Raw genomic sequence first — 20,842 nt, 5'->3', positions numbered from 1 at the left:
TCTTTAGTGTCAATGTTGTGGTATTATTTGGAGTAGTGTTATCATAGGATCATTTTGTTTTGAAGGAACTGTTGCAAGTGGAACATACCTTCAGGTGTTGCAGGAAATTGTCATTCCAAAGCTTAAAAATAACCCACGTTACGGAAACATTTAGTTCACGTAGCAATATGATGGAGCACCGCCTCACTTTAGTGTTGTTGTGAGGAGAGATTCCTTGGATCAACATTTTAGCGAATGGATCGGTCATTGTGGTGCGACAGATTGGATATCCTGTTCAATTGACCTCACACCATGTAACTTCTCCATGTGGAGTATTGTGGAAGACAAGTTTTTTTTCTGTGTAACAACAAAATTTGAATTACTTGAAATTGTTAAGCTAATAATCATTCGAGAGATTGGATGTCAATCGTCAGTTGTGTTACGATGTTTGGAAATCAGTGCTGAAGATATGTACCTTGGGTATTGAACATGGTTTTGGAGACAGTTTGAACAGTATTTGTAAGTACAATAAAAATTGTCAAGTCACCTAGTTTCTTTTTATTTTTCCCACAATGTGTGACCCCAATATACGGTATATGGGGCAGTTTGTATATCGATGATTTCGCATTAAGGAAATCCTGAGATGGATACCGGGTTATAATCATGATTGAGGTTTTTCTAGAGTTTTTAAGTAACTAACTTCTATTATACACGCCAGCTCTGTTTTTTTTTTTTTAATCTTGAAATGCAAAATCTGAAACGAAAATTGCTTTTACATCATTTAAACACAGTAAAAACACTTTTCAACAGAAAAGAAAAAACAGATAATTAGAAAAACCAAAAATAGATCAAAAGATTGCGATCTTGGCCATTAGTTTTTGGATCAGGGACCACAAATTTTTGAACGGCCCCTAAATCTTGTTTTCTTATTTTCTACGGAATAAGCACATTATACTGAGTTAAATAATAGTTTGGTACATTATATACGCCACCCCAAATATAAGGTCTACAAGAAAATTTTTGTTGAAACATATTGGATCTTTTGATCCAATTGGATCAAGGGCCACAAAATTTTTGAACGGTCGCTAAATCGAGTTTTTGTATTTTCTACGGAATAACTACATCATACTGAGTTAACTCATAGCTTGGGCTCGGCTACACTGTATGTAGTTCTCCAGATATAAGGCGTATCTACATGAAAATTTTTAATTGAATCTTTTGAGTCAATTGGATCAGGGGCCACAAAATTTTTGAACGACTCCTAATAGTATAGGCAAATTAGACAAATGGTGGGAAAAAAATCATAAAGAGATAAAAATTGGCAGAAATGTGTGGAATAGTGGTCCAATCAACATACTAGAAGTCCCGGGAAATTCGAATGGAGTTTCGGCCACTATCTTGGAAAGTGGCCGCCACCGATACCGTAAAACTACGTTTTCATTATTCGGCACACAAAACGCCAGTAAATCGTCAGATATATAAACGTCGGTACAGGTGTGTGGAATAGTGATCCAATCAACATACTGAAATCCTTGGAAATCCGAGTGGAGTTTCGGCGACCATCTTGGAAAATGGCCGCCGCCAGTTTCACACTACACAGCTGTGAACCATCAGCAATGTATGAAAAGGAACAATTTCATAACATATAATTGTTTATTGATTTTGTAAATGTTGATACAAAAATTTGAAAATGGGTAGTTATTTCGTCTGTCTAAAAAGATAAATGCAGCTGTCTCACCAATATATTCATATTTCAACTTTTATCTTTTTACTATCCATGTATTGACGAGCAGTGTGGGCTCATCTGCTGACTCAATTATCATTAACCATTCACATCTTTCAAAAGCAAAACCAATTCACGCTGTTGGACCCGGAATCGGACTCAACGATCACCAAACTTCAAGACGAACTACTCAGAGTCGGCATAAAGCTAACCTGATGACGATGTACGAGAGATCCATCCAGTTTCTACAGTAGATTCAGTACAGAAGGACAAACAAACGGCCTTCTAATGGATTCAACATTTTCGTCATGTTCAAGTCTTGGAGCAATTATACATACTGAGGGAAGTGGAAACTAGGCATTACATCTTCAGTGCATTAATAGCATGCTTCTCACGCTGCAGGACATTTAAATTATGCGAAGACATGCCACTAGTACCTTCAGGAAATGTGTGCCCTCCAAAGCAAAAAGTCCACAGATGAGTATACGAAATACTGTAATAGTGGGTATTTTACCATCAGAAGAATTAATGAATTCTTGAGTGGTTTGTGGACCGACTTGACTATAGAACAATGCCTCATGCTGTAGTTAAGAGTATTGGAACTCTATCTCACGATCCCAGAGTGTCAGAGCGTGTTGTGATTAAATGGATTTTGAGTATGCCAGCCACAACTGGAATTAGCAACAGCCTCGAAAACTTTTGTGATGTCAAATACAAATCGTGTGAGCAACACGTAGAACTTAAACGTTCAAGGAAAACTCGTGACGATGCCGATGTTAAGAGGTTGGTCGACTGGCTTTGATGCTACAATCCTTTTCGTGAACACAATAAACTTAAACAGGTAACCAAGGAAGTCTGTCGCTTTTTCACCCACCATCTTTGAATGTTGATATGTCACATAAGACGTATCTGGAATATCAAAAATAGTCCCCATCAGCATAGACGACCTTCTGTAAACGTTTTGTAATGTCATAAATTTCATCGCGGTAGAACTTGGCGGGCCGTCAAGCGAAGAAGGTATCAAGTGCATTTACACCTCTACTAGGGATTTGAACTGGCGTCCTCTAAGGTGATTGTCCAAGGAATGGAACAGGTGATAATCGGACGATGTAATGTCCGGGGAGTATGGTGGATGCAATAGTGTTTCCCATACAACGCGTAGAATGATGTCCCTCGTCATCCTATTTACCTGGGGCTTAGTCTGCCGTGTCGTGACAAAACGCTGTAACTTTGGCGGAGAAGTTTTGCGAAAATGAGCCGTAAAGTTTTCATCCGAAAATGTGACCTGTATCGTGTAGAACCAGTGTAACTAGGCAATAATGGTCAATCAATCAATTTTCACCAAATTTAATCACACAACATGCATTTACGTAACATTACATGTAACAATGTGTTTCCAAAGTCAAGATACACTGGTTCTACACGATACAGATCACATTTTCTGATGAAAACTTTACGGCTCATTTTCGCAAAACTTCTCCGCCAAAGTTACAGCGTTTTGTCACGACACAGCAGTAGTGTTGTCCTGTAACAGAGGACTCCTTTGCGATTCAGAAGTACTAACTCCAGAGTTTTGATTCTTCCATGAACACGGCTAACTGCTGGCAGTACACAGTTGCATTGATACTCTGACCAGCTGGTAGCATTTCCCGCTGCATGATACCGCGAGCAATCGACCAAACACACAGGAGGACCTTCATCTGGTACAGTGTTAGTTTCGGCTGTTTTGGAACCGCTTAACCAATGATGACGGCGCCGTGGAGCTTCGTAAAGGACCCACTTTTCACCACATATCAATATCCTATCCAGAAATAGCTCCTTACTCAGCGAGACAGTAGCAGAAAGGGCGAATCAGCAAAGAAACACGGGTGTCAACTCGTGTTGCCTTCTGGCCCGGAGTCAAATCATGTGAGACCCATCGACTCAACTTGTAGTGGTTCCCAAGTTGATAGAGGTACTGCCGAATGGTTTCACACCAACAACTGGCCTTCGCCTTATCTCCATTCGCATTCAACTCATGGTGTGAGGATCAATGGAACACAGACCTCTGCAAAAAGCGACAGAAGTTTCTTGGTTGCCTTTATGTCGATCGCTACCGGCATCACAGGTGATGATACAATCTCCTGTGTTGCGGCTGTCGAGATTGAGATGATAGCACTACGAAGTAATATTGGAAGCAATTTCAAAGGTGTATAACTAAAGCGACGAGATAAGGCACGTCCCTTGGCAGCAGTAACAAGTGGTGAACGTATACATGATGTGGCTGTAGGTCTACATGCAAACACTACACTACTGTTTCATCGAATGGTTGGAGTCGTTAAATGTGACGAAGATTTGCATGAGTCCTTCTTCTACGAACTAGTACCAAGACCATTGTCTCTGATGATATTTCTTTAAGGAAAATGAAGAATTCGGTACGGTATTATTCGGAGTTTTGGATTTTATCGATGAGGTAAAACCAGGAAGTGACAATCATCCCGAACAAGGTGTCACTGTCAGGGGCATGGATTTAAGGATAATTGACTAGGTTTTTATTACCTGAGCTGGATTATAATCTACTATACTCGTTTCGAATAAGGTCGTTTCACGGTACTGGCGGCGACCATTTTCCAAGATGGTGGCCTCAGCTCTACTTCCATTTCCCAGGACTTTTAGTATGTTGATTGGATCAGTATTTCACGCACCTGTACTGATTTTTTCTCTCTCTCTGACGATTTTCTGACATTTTGTGTGCGGAATAACGAAAACTGTCGTTTTACGGCATCATCGGTGGCCATGGTGGCCCAAGCTCTACTCGAATTTCGCAGGATTTTTAGTATGTTAATTGGACCACTTCCCCATACAACTGTACCAACTTTTATCTCTCTCTGACGTTTTTCTGGCGTTTTGTGTGCAAAATAACGAAAAACGTAGTTTAACGGCATCAGCGGCGGTCATTTTCCAATATGGTGGCTGAAGCTCCACTCGGATTTCCCGGAACTTACGTTGATTGGACCACTATTCCACACATCTCTGCCAATTTTTATCTCTTTATGAATTTTTCCGCCATCTTTATTATTTTAGTCTAATTTGCCCACACTATAAATCGCGTTTTTTTTTTTTTTTTTTTTTAACGAAATAAGCACATCATATTGAGTTAAGTGATAGTTTGGATTTGGCTACACTCCATGTACTTATCCGGATATAAGGTGTACAAGAAAACTTATTTGAAAGAAATATATTGGATCTTCGATCAGGGGCCACGAAATTTTTAAACGGCTCCTAAATCGAGATTTTATATTTCCTACGAAATAGGCATATTATACTGAGTTAAGTGATAGTTTGGGCTTGGTTACATTGTATGTAGTTCTCCAGATATAAGGCCTACAAGTAAAGTTTTGATTGAGTGAAATACATTGGATCTTCGATCAAGAACCACAAAAGTTTTGAACAGCTCCTAAATCGAGTTTTCGTTTTCTACGGAATAAGTACATCATACTGAGTTTGGGTTTGGCTAGTGTATGTAATTCTCCAGATATGCGGCCTACAAGAAAATTTTTGATTGAAATATATTGGATTCTTGAACGTAAAATATAAGGAAAAGAATTATAATATTGTAGTTTAGTAACTAACATTTATAGTCCATACTCATTAAACGATTTTTCTGGGGTCACTTGATAGATTAGTACATTACGAAATATCTATAGTTGCGATAAATCTTTTTTTTTTTAAAAAAAAAAAAAGTTTTGAATCTTTGAAAACGTAAAATATTTATCGATCAGTACTACGTTTTTCAATATTTTAGGAAGTACCAATGTGTCAACTACTAATAATGGTGGCCAAGTTCTCGAGTAGGGTCACTAGCCCCTTTAGTTCCACCACTGTCAACGTCATAAGCACCGACAGGAATGAAACATTGGAGAAACTTAAGGCCTTATGCAGAGTCATTCTGAATCGTGATTAGTACCATACTAAAGAGTTCGACTAACATATGTTTCCTGCAATAAGCTGGCTTTTACTTTGACGCTAATCATATGTCAAAACGACTCTGCATAAGGTTTTAGAGTTGCCAACTAGACGAGACACAATTTTAACGATATTTCGAGATGAGACAGTCTTAACAAGGTGGTTCATGTTTTTGAAAGCTTTGAGGTTATTTAGTACTAGTTTTTCAAAATTTTGAAGATCGCAACTCAACGTAACGTGTATAACTGGAACAAGCAATTGTCCGAATTATTCAGAATCGTTTTGACGTCTGATTAGCGTCATACTAAAGGTCTGACTACTACAGGAAACATGTTAGTCGAACTCTTTTAGTGTGGCATTAATCACGCGTCAGAACGACTCTGTATAAGGCCCTATAATTCCTATAGTGATTATATCGCAATCTGAAACGTATATATGCGATGCGTTGACGTAAACCCTACGGAATGTGGCCTTAGTTAGGAAAATTAGAACACGTAAACTATATTGAAACATCTGGGCTCATTCAGTAACAGCTTTTGTAAAACATTGCGGGGTGTAACGCAATACAAAACTGAATTATAACTTGTATGCTTATTATCGCAAACTAAAGCTCAGATTTTCGTTGCGTTGACAGATTCATTACTGAATAGGGCGAATTGTTTAGGTCAGACTCTTTACGAGGATATTGGGAGGCTGAAGAAGGCTGTTTTGATTTGATTTTTAAGTTCAGCGTCTCATTTAAAAACGTGAAACTACAGCTTAACGTTGGATCTGATCCACATGAGTTCCGCCGGGAATCGAACTCGGGTCTCCCGTACCTAAAGCGTGTACGCTAATAACCCTTTTAGTCATTAGTGAGCCCTGAAGGAATCTAAGCTTTCAGATTAGCACGCGTATGCTCAACATAGGTTATCAGTATTTTCACTTCCTTCATGTATCGAAAATCCTCACGGGAGAAATCTTCTGAAAGCACCACAACAGTTAACAAAAGTGAATATCTAGACTTACATGTTTCCTCGTTAGTAACTTTGAAAAGTACAATTGTTTGAGTTCTGTTTTGGAACAGTATGGTATTCTTCGATTTCGACGATTACCGTACGTGTACTGAAATCGGCTTACATAGCCAAAAATTTGTGGAAATAAATCATATATGTAGATAGTAGATACTCACTTCTGTTGGCATCTAAATAACTGATTACAATTTCTTTATTAACTATCCTGTATTTTCGGACATTTTATGCTAAGTAATATATGAAGATGTAGTTTGTTCGTAGTTACTTTTACGTTGTATTTAGCAATTGGCTCATAAATAATAAGATACGTACTTCTGATTTTACACCAATGAGAATTGTCCAAGTTTCAGTACAGGTCATTAGTCAACTGTTGTCGGTGATCAGTTTCTTCACGCTGAAAGTGAATAGATATTTTAATGATGTTCAGTTACTTTATATTTGCTCTTTCAATTCTTAGCTTAGAGTACTGGCTTGCTAATGTAATGTACAATAGTTAAACACTGAGAAAAATTCATCACAGAATGTTAAAATTAAAATAAATACTCACCATCAAAGTGATCAGTGAAACTGCGTGAGTAAATGATCAGAGAAACTGATGAACGCAACCAAAGTGTTCTGCTGTTTTGTTGACTGCATAGCAGAAAAATGAAACAGTTGACGACAGCAAGCTAGATGCAAGAGGGAGAGAATGTGAAAATATATAAAAGTGTTAAAATATCTCTTTTATTGTTAAATAATGTATGATGTAGTTTTTTGTAGGTGTTATGTTTGAGCAAGACAATGTAAAGAAGTCGTTTTAGAGGTTAATGAGATGAAACTTTGTTACAGAATGTGGCAGATTTTGATTTTGGTGGGTGTCTGTATCCTCTCCACTCACTTGGATGTTACAGCAACAGACGTTAAAGCATTCGACGATACAGTGTTATTTAAGATCAATTGGCCAGGCTTGACGGGGAACGAATTACTGGTAAGTTGTCTAGTCGGAAATACTGTAAATGATTACTTTAAATTGAATTAACCAATCATTTATGTATGGTTGGAGTCGTTAAATGTGACGAAGATTTGCATGAGTTCATCTAGTTTAGTTTAGTTTAGATTTGGTTAGGTTATGTTAGATGTAAGTATTTGTATTTTCCATTTCTCCCGCAAATTTTGTATTTTTTTTAGTACTTCTGAACCCCTTCTCCTAAACATTTACCAATATCTCCCTCAGTCTTGCGTATATAAGATCTCCAGTGTTACTTAGTTTACAAAATATAATTATACGAGCGAGCGGGGTTAGAAGCCCCGCAGGGCCCGTTTTAATTTTTTTTATACCTTTATCACAATGTAGACAAAAAAAAAAAGTACTTGGTTGTGGAGCCATGAAACGAGTTGGGGGAGATACTAAATGCCATCCAAGAACAGAAATAGATACAGATTAAAAATAGGTCGTCAAATAAAAAAAAGAAAATTCTTTGCTCATCTTGCTTTGGATTCTCAGGTAGCACCTTAAAATTACAAAATTTACAGGGAAGTTGATAAAATTATACGAATGAATGGCGTCTGTGGCTTGTAAAATTTGAGGGGGGGGGGGCATCAAAGAAAGTGATTTAAATGGTAGTACCTAGCCCAACCTGTTTATTATCTTCGATTCCATTTATTACCTTTCTGCTTACCTTCACGGACCCCTAAGATATATCAAGAACTCTGTTATAATCGTTTCACAGCCTGAATATTACATTCCAAATAAATATAATAGAGTATTATTTGTACGTTATTCTGTCGTTAGTAAATAAATTAGGCCTAAATTAGTATAAAATATTGAATATTCTATATTTCGGAATATTGGAGGGGAACGCGTCCCCCCGCCAGAGACGCCCCTGAGATCAAACAAACGAATAAGGTAAATAGAGATCGTTACAGTACGGTGACTAATTACACAAAGAAGTACAGGATAATATTTAAAAAAAAAATGCTATAACAAGTTCAATACGTGAAAATGAAACTACAAGTAGAACAGTAAAATATCGTGTTGCTGTGTGAAATAACCATGAAATATGAACTAAAGAGCATTTAGCGTAAGTTTAAGATTTTTCGCACTTCCCTCACCAGTAGTATTCGAGTGCAAACTTTGGCAAAATTCAGTTGTAGACTGTGTGGAAAGAAAATGTGAAGTTTATATAGGACATTTCTGGCTCAGCAACTTTCCTGAATTTCGGGCTTAAAAGTGGTAATTCGGCTGATGCTTACTTATGACTTTGTACCATTATATGAGCCATTTGAGATTTAAAAGATAAAAAGATTTTAACACTGCATTAAAGGTTACATCATAACCTTTTCAGTGGTGTTTGTCTAATATCTGTACCCGTTCTTATTTCTAAAATATTTTACTTCGCGTGCTTCTTGGTTTTCTCATGTTTGAAAATATGATCGGGAGCGAGTATCTCTCATATGTTTAATAAGGTAGAAATACGAAGTAAAAAATGTGCTTCTTACCATGTAGTACTCTATAAGGAAGGCATGATGAAATGAGGTGCTATCAGGAAAAAGTCTTTCAGTTTAACGTCCCACGATTATGTCCTTTAGGCTAAGGAAGACCATTAAGGCAAGTGAATGATAATGGAATCATTGTTGAAATGAGAATGTGGGAGGAAACGAAAGTATCCCGAGAAAACACATAGGCACGATGTTGCCCACCACAAGAACTAACTTGGCCGGGGATCAACCTAGGACCCTGAGCCATCGTCTTCCCCAAGTGTTATGAGAAGACAGTTAAAAATGATCATGGAATTGCTGCATTCAATGTACATGTTATTATGGCATGTAAAATGTTTTTACACTATCCTCGTTTATACGTGTAACTACAATCGCTGACGCGCCTGGTCTTTAGGTACGTGCTACCGGGCGGCTCCCCTACTACGCTGATGCCTTTACTCTCGCTTAGATAGTATTCTTGTTTTTTAGTACCCATGTAGCAGAAATTTGTGCTTTTAAGTTTGTTCGTATTTTATGCACTATAAATTTTATGCCAAGCTTTATCCTCCCCCCACACACTAAACTACTAAGAAGACATGGGTTACATAACAGATCTTGCGGTCAATGAGAGAAAGAAAAACGTGGAAATAGATTGATACAGAAAAGAGCAGAAAGATTGTTCAAGAAGTTAAACAACGAGATACGAATGGAAACAGACAGAGAAAATGAATAGTTTTACAAAAGAAAATGTGAGGACATAGAAGAATGTCCAGAAGACAGGAGAATGTCCAGAAGACTTCTGGAAGGCGATCATGATATCGATGAATAAGAAAAGGAGCCCAGGGAGATATGAGAATTATAGAACTATTATAGAAAAAATTGCTATTGCGGCGCTTATTGCGGAATCTGAGTAGAAAATCAATTAGGTGCCACTTGAGGAAGGGCTGTGAAGAATATGAGATGAAAATAGATGTTAGGAAGACAAAAGTCAGGATGATCGGAACGAAGTGATCAGTGTCGCATATAAAGGTAGGAGGGGAGAAAATAGAACAGGTGACTAGTTTTCGATACCTGGGTAGTATTATTAGTGATGGTATAATTGCGAACATGAAAAAAAAAAAAAAAAAAGCAAGGATAATGCCGAAAGAAGCCTTTAAGATCATAAAGATGGAAATTCAACAATAGTGCTGGTTAGGCTTAACTTGAACAATGGACAATTACTAAATTGTATGTCTCTAATTACAATTCAATCTTTGATCATATCACACGTTTATTATTACCAATAATACTTCTATAAGCACTAAACTCTCTCTTAAATTGAGGACCACTTATTCCGTCATCTTATCATAAATTACTCAGCTCCTAACACCTTAACTTATTAGCCATTACATTCTTAATTATTCATAAATAACATGCTAACATAGTTCTTCTTCTTTCAAACATCACATACTTGTCGTTAAAAACTTGTGTTTCTCGTTGCCAACCATTTCATTTCCCTACATAGGAGAAAGAAAAGTCTATTTTGTAGGGCCTTGAATAGAAAGTTGAGAAAAAGACTCATAAAATGCGTCGTGCGGACTGTTGTACTGTATGGGTCAGAAACATGGACATTACTCAAAAGTGATGAAGATCGACGGGGATGTTTCGAAAGGTAGGTATGGATAAGAATGAAGAGAATTAGTTGGGTCGAGCGGAGAACGAATGAGAGGGTGTTAGAAATGGTGAGAGTGAAAAGAACAATCTTAGACATTATTGAGAAAAGAAAGAAAAACTGTTTGGGAAATTCGTTTAGAAGGAACTGTATCATGAGGGACGTGCTAGATGGTATGGTAGCAGAAAAGAGAGCGTGGGGGTGAAGGAGGTTACAATTAATGGACAATATCAAAACAGAAAAATCGTACGTGAAGACGAAGAGATTAACTGAAAACCGTGGAGCATGGAAGCTTCTGTTTCGGCAAGTGACCTGCCCATGATGGCAGAATTCCTATGGTGATGGTATATCCTCCCACACAGTGATATGGTAAGGAAACAAGTTATAATTCCACTGACACATTGTTTTCATTATTTCTGAATATGACATAGTTTGAAACACTGAAAAGTTGAAAGGTACTACCTTTGGATAGTAATGCAATATGGATTCGTACGTAGTGAAGAACACATTAAGCAGGAAATTAATAAATATTTGCGAAATACAAATACAACTGGAGTAGGAAAATGAAACAGGAGTAATCAGGATTTGTCCAAGTGGGCCCAGCCCGGAAAAACCCGCTGGCTTTTTGAGCTGTTTGTTAGTATATTATTGGTACAACTAAAGTGATCACATTGAAAGTGATTTTTATCAGTTTTTTGGACCTTTCTTGGGCGAATTAGATGCTTTCACGTTAAGACCGTTTCCCAACCGATGTGCCGCGAATGGGCCACTGGTGTGCCGCGAGGAAACCAGAACAAAATTATTAATTCTATAGCAACCAAATTACAAGACATAGGAAACATGTATATATGTATTTCACGTTATTATGAACCCCTACAATGGAAACAATTACTGTAAGTGCAATACATTATTATACAGGGTGATTATAATTAAGGTTCCACTTCCAAAATGCTGTATAAAACAAACCACTGATCAGAATGACTTTAAATTTCAACTGAATATACTTGAAGAAGGGGGAAACGGTATAGCATAACAAAAAAGTTCCTATTTTTGTTTTAAGTTGATTGGAGAAGATCGCCCACGCCTTGAGTATGTCGTTTGTAGGGAACAATTGTCTAATGAAACAGTGGTATCAAGGAAGTTAAAACGTCACTTTCATACTAAGCATGTCAATTTAAAAGATAAGCCGTTGGAATATTTTAAAAGAATCTTAACTCAAGAACCAATCCAAGTCAATTTTTTTACAAAACAAGTTAGTAAATCTGATAAAGCACGAGAAGCAAGCTATGCTGTGGGGGAAATAGTTGCTAAAAAAGATGAATTTCCATGCAACTGAGTTTGTAATTTTACCTTCATGTTCCGAAATTGTAAAGATGTTTGGGGAAGACATTAAAAAACAAGTAAAGAAAATTCCCATGTCAAACAATAATATTAGTGCAATATTATTAGATATTCAAGACATATCAAACAATATTGAATCTCAAACTACAGAATTACTCCGTCAGGTTGAGTTTTTTTTTTTTTTTCTATGCAGTTGGACGAGTCAACTGACGTCACAAGTCAAGGACAGTTACTAACATTTGTCAGATTCATTCATGATGAAAGCATATTGAACAGTTTTTATTTTGTAAAGCACTCTCTCAAATAACTAAGGGACACGATATATTTGACTTAGTAAGTGATTATTTTGATGCAGCAGGTTTGTCATAGAAATCTTATTTGAGTATTTGCACTGATGGCGCTCCCCCTGTGACAGGTTCTGTAAAGGGACTTTTGGCTTTAGCAAAGCAAAAGAATACGGAAATAACATTTACATATTACTTTCTCCATAGAGAAGTACTTGTTTCATATTCACTTGTTCCTGAACCTGCAGAAGTATTAAATCAAGTGGTAAAAATGGTTAATTACATAAAAGCAAATTCTCTTAAAACAAGGTTATTTTCAGATATATGTTCTATAATGGATTCTGAATAGACTTAGTTACTTAATCACACAGAAGTGAAGCACCTATTGTCAGGATTGTAACCTATTGTCGGGATTTTATGCACTTAAAGAACAACTCTTATTCTTTCTGTTAGAAGAAAGTGAATATGCCGATTTCCTTACCAATGATTCTTGGTGCAATAAAGTTGCTTTTCTTGCCGACACATCCAAACATTCAATGCGCTGAACAAAAGCATGCAGGGAAAGAACGAAAATATCCTAACCTCAAATGACAATGTTTGCTCATTCAAGAAGAAACTCACATTGTGAGGACAGAATTAAAAAACAAAACAAAATATGAGTTTACAAGGTGCTGTAAAATTGACACAAACCTCATTTCAGACACATTGTCTTATTTGTGTACTTATGTTAAAAAGTATTTTCCTACGTTTCAGTTGACTTCGTTTTACTGGGTGAGGGATCCTTTGCGCCTTCTGTCCTACAGTCAGCAGAATTAAATGTCTAGGAAGAAAGTGAATTGATCGATGTGAGGTATGACCAGGGTCTGAAGCTCCAGCACTCAGGCAAGACATGGCATCATTCTGGATTTCTCTCCGGGAAGAATATCCAATTATTTCTGCAAAGGACATGAAAGTTCTCATTCCCCTTTTCTACATCTTATTTAAGTGAAGCAGGATTTTCTGCAATGAACACAATCAAGTATAAAAACATAGGCCACAGCTGTGAACTCTGGAACACGATATGAGGGTGTGTTTGTCAACTATCCGTCCACAATTGAAGAAGATCATAAAAAAAAAAAAAAAAAAAAAGTATTTGTTGTCATTGTTATGACCATTATCGCTTTTTTATTGTTGCAGACTATTTCATAATTTGAAATTTTAAAATATCATTCAATCCTTTCGACAACGCAAACATGCATAAAAATTACCTACATTTGTGTTTTAAAGTACAAAAAATTTAATGGTTCCTTCGTTATTTAGTCTTCTTTTTAGTAAAAGGTTGGCTACAATTTTCGAAAAAAGAAGGTGTATGTTCATAAACCTGAGTCCTATATTTCATTGCATTTTTTTTCTACTTTTAAATTAGAATGAAAAATAAGCATAATGGTTTATCACGAAGAAAAACCAGTGATCGAGCTTTCTTCTCCGTGAGATCAGTAATCACAGAAAAAAAATTATCACGGTATTTTATATTTACATGTAATAATAATAATAAGATCTATGAGTGTGCCGCGAGAATTCAAGTAACACCCGTAGTGTGCCGCAAGTTGAAAAAGGTTGGGAAACGCTGCGTTAAGATACACAACAACGTTCAACATAAGACCTTTATAAAGTTCTGAATGCACTGAATGATTTAAAAAAAAAAAAAAGCTTAAGATAATTATAGAACAAATTAAGGTATGAATTATGCTTATAGTAAAATATGCAGTTTTATATTTTAGAAAATACTTTCCGTGAATAGTGTGCTTGGCGACGCCGAGAGACGTTATCCCTCATACGTTTGACAAATTTAAGATCATAGGTGTGCGTTGGTTTTCTTGGAGTTCTCTCATTTTCCTCATTCCACCATTTTATTCATTACCGTCTGTCTCCTTTAGATTCGGTGCATAAGTATGGGATGTTAAACTAGAAGCTTAATTTAATTTCATAAATTTTGTGTGAAAAAAAAATAGATCCTCTTGTTGAAGCCCCACATTTAGATATGAGGACGTGAATGCTTTAATAAATACATATCTTAGGCTATATATTTACCAAATTTCATGTAGTACGGTTAGCAGAAAGCAGATACGAAGATATAAAAGTTTCTAAAGATGAACGTTTCTGTAAATAATGAGGTGCGGAAAGATAGGGAGGATGATAAAATCTGTATCTGTATATTTTTGATGTAAACAGTAGCAGGTACGTGACTTTATAAGTAAAGCTGGGGACGGAAAATCACTTATAATGAAGTAAATGTAGATACCAGCTAAAAGACAAGAACTAGCCGTGAATCATATCGTGATTCAGGGATATCAAAGAGGTTAAATACTACGAAAATTATGTTCTCGAAGTTTGTTTCACAAAATAAATTTTTCACAGATTGGATTATTAATTTACCATTTATAGTATTCCAAAATTTCCTAACCTATCTTTGTTAGGTGCCTCGAAAAGAAATTAGAGTGAGTAATTCTTTGAAATTATGCAGGTATATCATGAAACGCTATAAGGTTATTATAAATAATGTACGTTCTTTTCATATCACTCTCTCCTATTTGACCGACATGGAAATTTGAGTGGCCTTTCTTACGTATACACAACCATTTAATACTTGTTTGTAACGTTGAACAGAATAATAGAGATGGGAAATGAAAATCATTAAAAGTTTTACGTCCCACGATTATGCCGTCTAGTCTAAAGGAGACGGTGATGATGAGAAATGAAGTAAATGGTGTAATGAAGAAAGGGGGGAGAAGCGAGAGAACCCTGAGAAAACCTACGCACACGGTGTTTGTCCACAACAAAGCTCACTTGGCACGAGCTCGGATCGAACCAAAGATCCCATGCACCAGAGGTGAACGCTCTACTACTGAGCCACCGTGGCCCAAAAATAATAGAGATGGGGTGGGTATCAAGTAATAGTGCTTCCTGTATGTTTACAATTGTTGGAAAACGCTCTCTTACTCGTTCTGTGAAGGGTACATCAAGGTAGTCCGCGTGCTAATAAGTAGTCCGCGTGAATTAACTCAGTTTTGCATCTCAAATGTCATTACCTTGTAATTGTTGCAAATGTACTTTTAGCTTCTCAATATGTGTAAATGAGATATTTAAATTCAATGGTGTATTTAGAGCCCTCGACGTGGTATTTGTAAATTCATAGAAGTTAATTCAATAGTTCTATCCTGTGTTATAATAATAATAATAAATATAAAAGGCATGCTTTTTAAATAAATTATTTTGAACTTTATTGTTAGAGATGTTAAATTTGATACATTTTCATTGAATTTTATGTATTTATTCTTTAGGAACCTCCAGACGTGGAACCACTCTTAGTGACCTCAGCGAATAACGAACAGTACAAATGTTTGCTTCCACATCACAAGGAGAAAGAAAAGGTGAGTCAATAGCAATTGGATATTATTTGCAATGTAGAACACTCATTTTGTGCTGGGGTTGAGCAACAGTTGAGACACTTCTTTTCGGAGTTAAGACGTTGCTCAGCTCAACCAACAGTTGAGCAAGAAATATTTTAGTTGAGATACTTCTTTTTAGCTTTCATTTGTTTTTTTTATTGTTATTTTTATTGCTGTTCTTTTAGTTATTGTTCTTGTTATTTGTTGTTTATCATTTTAACTTTTTCAATGTTTGTTTTAATTTCTTTGATTATTTGATGACTACTTTTTTTTATTATTCTGTATTTGATTGAGCTGTTTTTCCTTCTGTTTTGAGAAATCATGGTTTTTATGTTGGAATTCCTTTTATAAGCAGAATATTCGGCCATTGGCTTTAATGTGACGGTAACAAATAGCCACGCTGTTGAAGTTCTCTTAAACCCTCCAAACAATCGATCAAGTTGAGTTGCTTTGATGTACCATATACCATATACGTAGTTACTAAAATTATTTTATGTGCATTAAATAATTACCAGTGTTGAATTATATCTACAAATTGCAAGCAGAGACTTTTCAGCAGTTTATTGGTTGATTGGATGAGGTTTAATTGGGACGTCAGCATCACAATAGTGGTATTAATATAAAAAGAAAGACAAAGTGGTCTCGTTGGTATGTAATGCAGTTACCAGAGCCTACACCAAACAAGCAGTTGAACAGTGTATTTTATCCCCGCCAATCTGCTGGGCACATTTTTCTGTCTGTATAATAGTTGGGGCGTTCAGAGCACAAGGGAATCAGGTCAAGTGAATAGAGTTGTGAGCAAAAGAAACAAAATTGGCACGGTACGCTTAACAACATGAAAAAGTTAACACTTTATATATATATATATATATATATATATATATATATATATATATATATATATATATATATATATATATATATATATATATATATATATATACACATTATAAGAGTTATTTACAATGTCTGGACATGCATCTTTTGAGGTCTGAAAGGAGCTTGAGACAGAGAACTTAAAGGTGAAATATGTCCAAAATCAGGGTGCGAATAAGGCGATTTTTCCGAGGGGATGGGATAAAGTTTTAAAAAAGTCCCGTTTAAATAAACTTGCTATAAGCGTGCCAATCCGGTTGACAACAACGATTAAACTTAACACACTTGGCTTAGGTTTGGGGGAAAGTACACCAGTATTATACAATTTTAATCCTAACCTACAGCACCAGATCTCACTAAAATAAAAAAATAAAAAAAAAAAAAAATTAAAAAAATAAAAATAAAAATATAAAAAAATAAAAAAAACCGCAGCTCCCAATACACACCAATCCTAACCTAACCTTACCAAATTACTTTTTACAATGCATTTTCTGTTAACAATTTTCAAACGGATTTATGTTTAGCACATTGAATTGAAGAATTTGAATGATGTAAGAAATACAAATGAAGGTAGGACTGTAAAATAGCATCCCCCTGGGAATTTATTTTCTGCCTTTCAGCCAAGGATAAAAGCTTTTCAGAGGGGGATTTTCCCCTGTATTCCTGGCCGTAATTCGCACCCTGTCCAAAATGAGCAAAACCTTCTCTTGTGGACTGAACGCGCCAATTCATACATATGAGATCATTTCATAAGGAATAATGTTACTTAAACACAACTGTCTTTCTACCAATGATTCTACTTTCTGCTATCTTTCATAGCGCTATTAGTAGTAGATTTCAGACTTTCACTTAACGTTGCTTTTCATTGTGAGTCAAAATCTTGATGTAATGATCTGTTTTATTTTTTTTAAGGAGAGTGATGAAACATATCATGGACCAAATCCTCTGGAATTGTTGGCACCACTTTTTTCTCATTCGTCATGTTCATATCGAGTAAGTATCCTTATTATAGGTACTATACGTGTTGTATAGTATTTCATAACTTGTCTCTAGTTCTAATGGCAAAACAATAAATATGGGTTTGATCAAAACAACATTTGTAATAGAACTGCTAGTGATGCTTTGGAGTTTCTCAAGAATAAATTCAAAACAATCACTTTTTTTTTCTTTCTTTCTTTGTAACGTTTCAAATTTGTGTAAAATTTGCCAGCTCTTTTATTTTTTTATTTTATTTTATTTTTTTTATTTTTTTTTATTTATTTTTTTTTTACAAGGAGCAACAGATTCTAATAAATAATATAGAAAATCTAATTGTCACAAACCGAACTACTTCTTCTTGCAGAAAAAAAATGAAGAAAAAATGAAGAAAAAAAAATAGATAACATAATTACAGTAGGAAAATCTTAGATAACATAATTACAGTAGGAAAATCTTGTCTAACTCTTTACCTGGTGGTATGGTTCCTAATATAAAGGCTACATTACCCGTTTATACTGGCATGCTTATTCTTTGAATTAGGAAGGTTCTTGCTCTATCACCACCGGTAAATGGCTGATGCGTTTACCTACTTCCTTTATAAAATTGAGGCCTTCATTGCCCCACGATCCACTGGATTCAATGGCAATGGTTGCAAATTGGTACTTCTCTGTTAGATTACTGTACTTTCTTCTTTGTCTGTTTCTTTTCGACTGGCTACATTCCCTGCTTGGAGTGAGGAGAAAGAAAGATTTTTCTCTCTTGTAAGGTACTAAGGTCATCCCATCTGGTCTTACTACATCCATTTGGCTCACTTATTGCCGGTATACCTGCTGAAATGAGTGCTCTCATTATAATGTCATTGACACTTGAGTGGCGGGGATATCTTCCGGTACTTTTTATGCAAGAGAGTCCATGCAGTCCCTTTTCACTTACTGGATTTTTACATGCCTGACATTTATGAGGTTCACAAATATTTGTTCCCAACCGTAAGGCAACTGCTATTTGAAAACTCATTACTGAGATGAAGGACTAGAGGGAACGAAGGTAAAACTTTAAGCCAAGCTCCTGCTTCTATGGATGATGCAGCAATTACTTTAGCCTTGTCTTCTAGGCTGTCTGAAGACTGTAGTAAAAAGGAAAAGTGTGATTTGAAAATAGGTTTTTCCCACGTGGATTGCTTTGCTGTAGTACTAAATTCAGGTAATTCAGAGCCAACTAGCAATGACCAAGTGAAAGAGCACTCTTTAACTTCAGAATCGGTATGGAAGCTTATATCCTGTTGAAGAAGTGATTCTATTAGACATTGGGAACCATAGAATGATGCCAAGTAGGCAGGAATACTCAAATTTATGGCTCGTCGGATGCCTAATCCACCAAAACCAACTGGCAGAGAAGCCTGAAGCCATGTGTTATCCTTAAGGAAACAATGTAGAGTAGATTCTAAACCAGATTTTACGGTGTTATAAAAGCGTTCTGATAAATCTTCTTCCTTCCATGAAGGTGAACTTCGCAGAAAATATAGTAATCTTGGAATAGTAAATGATGTTCTTAAAGTATTTCTTGATTCTGTCGAGAGGGCTGTTCCTAGGAGATAAACGTTTAAAGGATGCATTAATTGAATGTCCGGAGCTACCTCATTGTATGATCTGAAGAGTGTGTGCATTTGCTCTGTCGTTGTTCCAAGAAAGCTAACTTAACATTTCGAAAAATTGAGACGTGAACCAATTATAATTGCCTGTGTATAGATCATTTTTTATGTATTTAATACGGTATCTGGATCTCCAGCTATGGTTCCATCATCTAAGTATCAAACATTCAAATCTGTGTTGATGTTATTGACTATGGGCTGTAAACTTACTGCGAATAATGTTGGACTTAAAGGATCTCCCTGCTGTACTCCTCTTTGTGAAAAAATGATGTGTTTACCATAATATAAATAGCTGGACCGAGCATAACTCTGATGTACATAACGATAGATCGACGGGAAATTTTCTTTTACGATTGATAGCATTGCGTTCCTGTCTATCTCATTAAAGGCATTCCTGAAATCAAGTTTTAAGAAAGCTTTAGGTTTTAGGTGAGGTAAGAATAATATATGCGAGCCGTATGTGCTGCTGCTTCGGCTCCATATCGAATGCCCGCCCCAAGTTGGTGTGGAGAGAGAAATTGAAGTAGAGTTTCTTTAATTCTTCCACAAATTATTTTGGATGAAAACCTTCTCCATGTATTCCCTATTGCACTAGGTCAAATACCTCCACTTTTCTTTGTCAGTGCTATTAGAAATGCTCCAAAGAATATTGGTCTTAGTACTTTAAACACATCCTCTGATATAATCTTAGACAGAAACTCACATGCGATCTTAATTAGGCGATCTTTGGAATCTTGTGTATTATAAAGTATTAAATATTTGAGAATTGAAGGGCGCATGCTGTCTATACCTCCTGCAGAACCTGAAGGGAAGGATTTAAGCGCTTTTAGAAATTCATTGGATGAGACTCTATTAACATTAGTATTAAAATCTGCTGTGTTAGGTGGCGTAAATCCACAAGGATGTGTAGGATGTTTCGCCGTTAGAGCTTTCAATGTAGCGGCATCTATTGAAGCTAAAGTATCTTCGGAAATAAGAAGTCGAACTGCTCCATGCACGAGTAAGTCATGTAGCTTTTTGTGGAGGTCTGTGTTCAATTGGCCCTCACACGGTGAGTTGAATGCGAATCGAGATAAGACAAAGGTCTGTTGTTGGTGTGGGTATATCCAACATACTACCTGTTGAGACAGTTCAGTTACACCGTGAACTCGCGTAAGGACAGAACGAACATGGGACCTCCACAGAGGGTTATAAGGGCGTGTATGCTATACGACTTCAAACTGGGGTCAAACGCCGCTGCAGCGGGGGGGAAGATATGCCAGGCCTTTGGTGAGGGTGTTGTGATTACGCGGACAGTGCAGTAGTGGTTTAACAAGTTTATGGACGGTGACGAAACACTCGAAGACGCACTACGTGCCGGAAGACCAACACATGTACAAAATGCAGATCTTTAGACAGCAATTGAGGCAAACAGTGGCCAGACATGTGGGGAACTGGGACTACAATTCAGTGTGAGTGGAGAAAACCATTCGGCAGCACCCCCATCAACTTGGGAAGCACTACAAGTTGGGTCGATGGG

At 36.5% G+C, this 20,842-nt stretch overlaps 2 protein-coding genes across 14 annotated transcripts in view; one reads left to right on the top strand and one right to left on the bottom strand.

Annotated features, from left to right (window-relative positions):
- Positions 1–20,842, bottom strand: part of LOC145685884 (bifunctional protein GlmU-like) — a 54,609-nt gene that overhangs the window by 21,847 nt on the left and 11,920 nt on the right. Inside the window, exon 1 of one of the 2 annotated variants that reach the window (XM_081758615.1) lies at positions 7,208–7,330. The exons of the other annotated variant lie outside the window; for it this stretch is intronic. Within the exon in view, the coding sequence (XP_081614741.1) occupies positions 7,208–7,210 (3 nt within the window). The 5' untranslated portion in view covers positions 7,211–7,330. Of the gene's footprint in view, positions 1–7,207; positions 7,331–20,842 lie in introns of those variants that run through there. 2 annotated transcript variants of the gene reach the window in all.
- Positions 7,061–20,842, top strand: part of LOC145685882 (endoplasmic reticulum lectin 1) — a 93,371-nt gene continuing 79,589 nt past the window's right edge. For 4 of the 12 annotated variants that reach the window (XM_081758611.1, XM_081758610.1, XM_081758606.1 and 1 more), the window contains exons 1-3: positions 7,065–7,627; positions 15,714–15,803; positions 17,610–17,690. In XM_081758611.1, coding sequence (XP_081614737.1) covers positions 7,472–7,627; positions 15,714–15,803; positions 17,610–17,690 — 327 coding nt within the window. In that variant the 5' untranslated portion in view covers positions 7,065–7,471. Of the gene's footprint in view, positions 7,628–15,713; positions 15,804–17,609; positions 17,691–20,842 lie in introns of all 12 variants that reach the window. The other 8 variants (XM_081758602.1, XM_081758601.1, XM_081758612.1 and 5 more) reach the window with 6 other exon arrangements.

The sequence above is a fragment of the Thermobia domestica genome, chromosome 5 (assembly GCF_964235325.1).
Source record: "Thermobia domestica chromosome 5, izTheDome1.hap1.1, whole genome shotgun sequence".
In the NCBI taxonomy this organism is placed as follows: domain Eukaryota; kingdom Metazoa; phylum Arthropoda; class Insecta; order Zygentoma; family Lepismatidae; genus Thermobia; species Thermobia domestica.
Note: the sequence above shows the minus strand (reverse complement) of the source record. Positions and strands in the feature narration are given on the sequence as shown.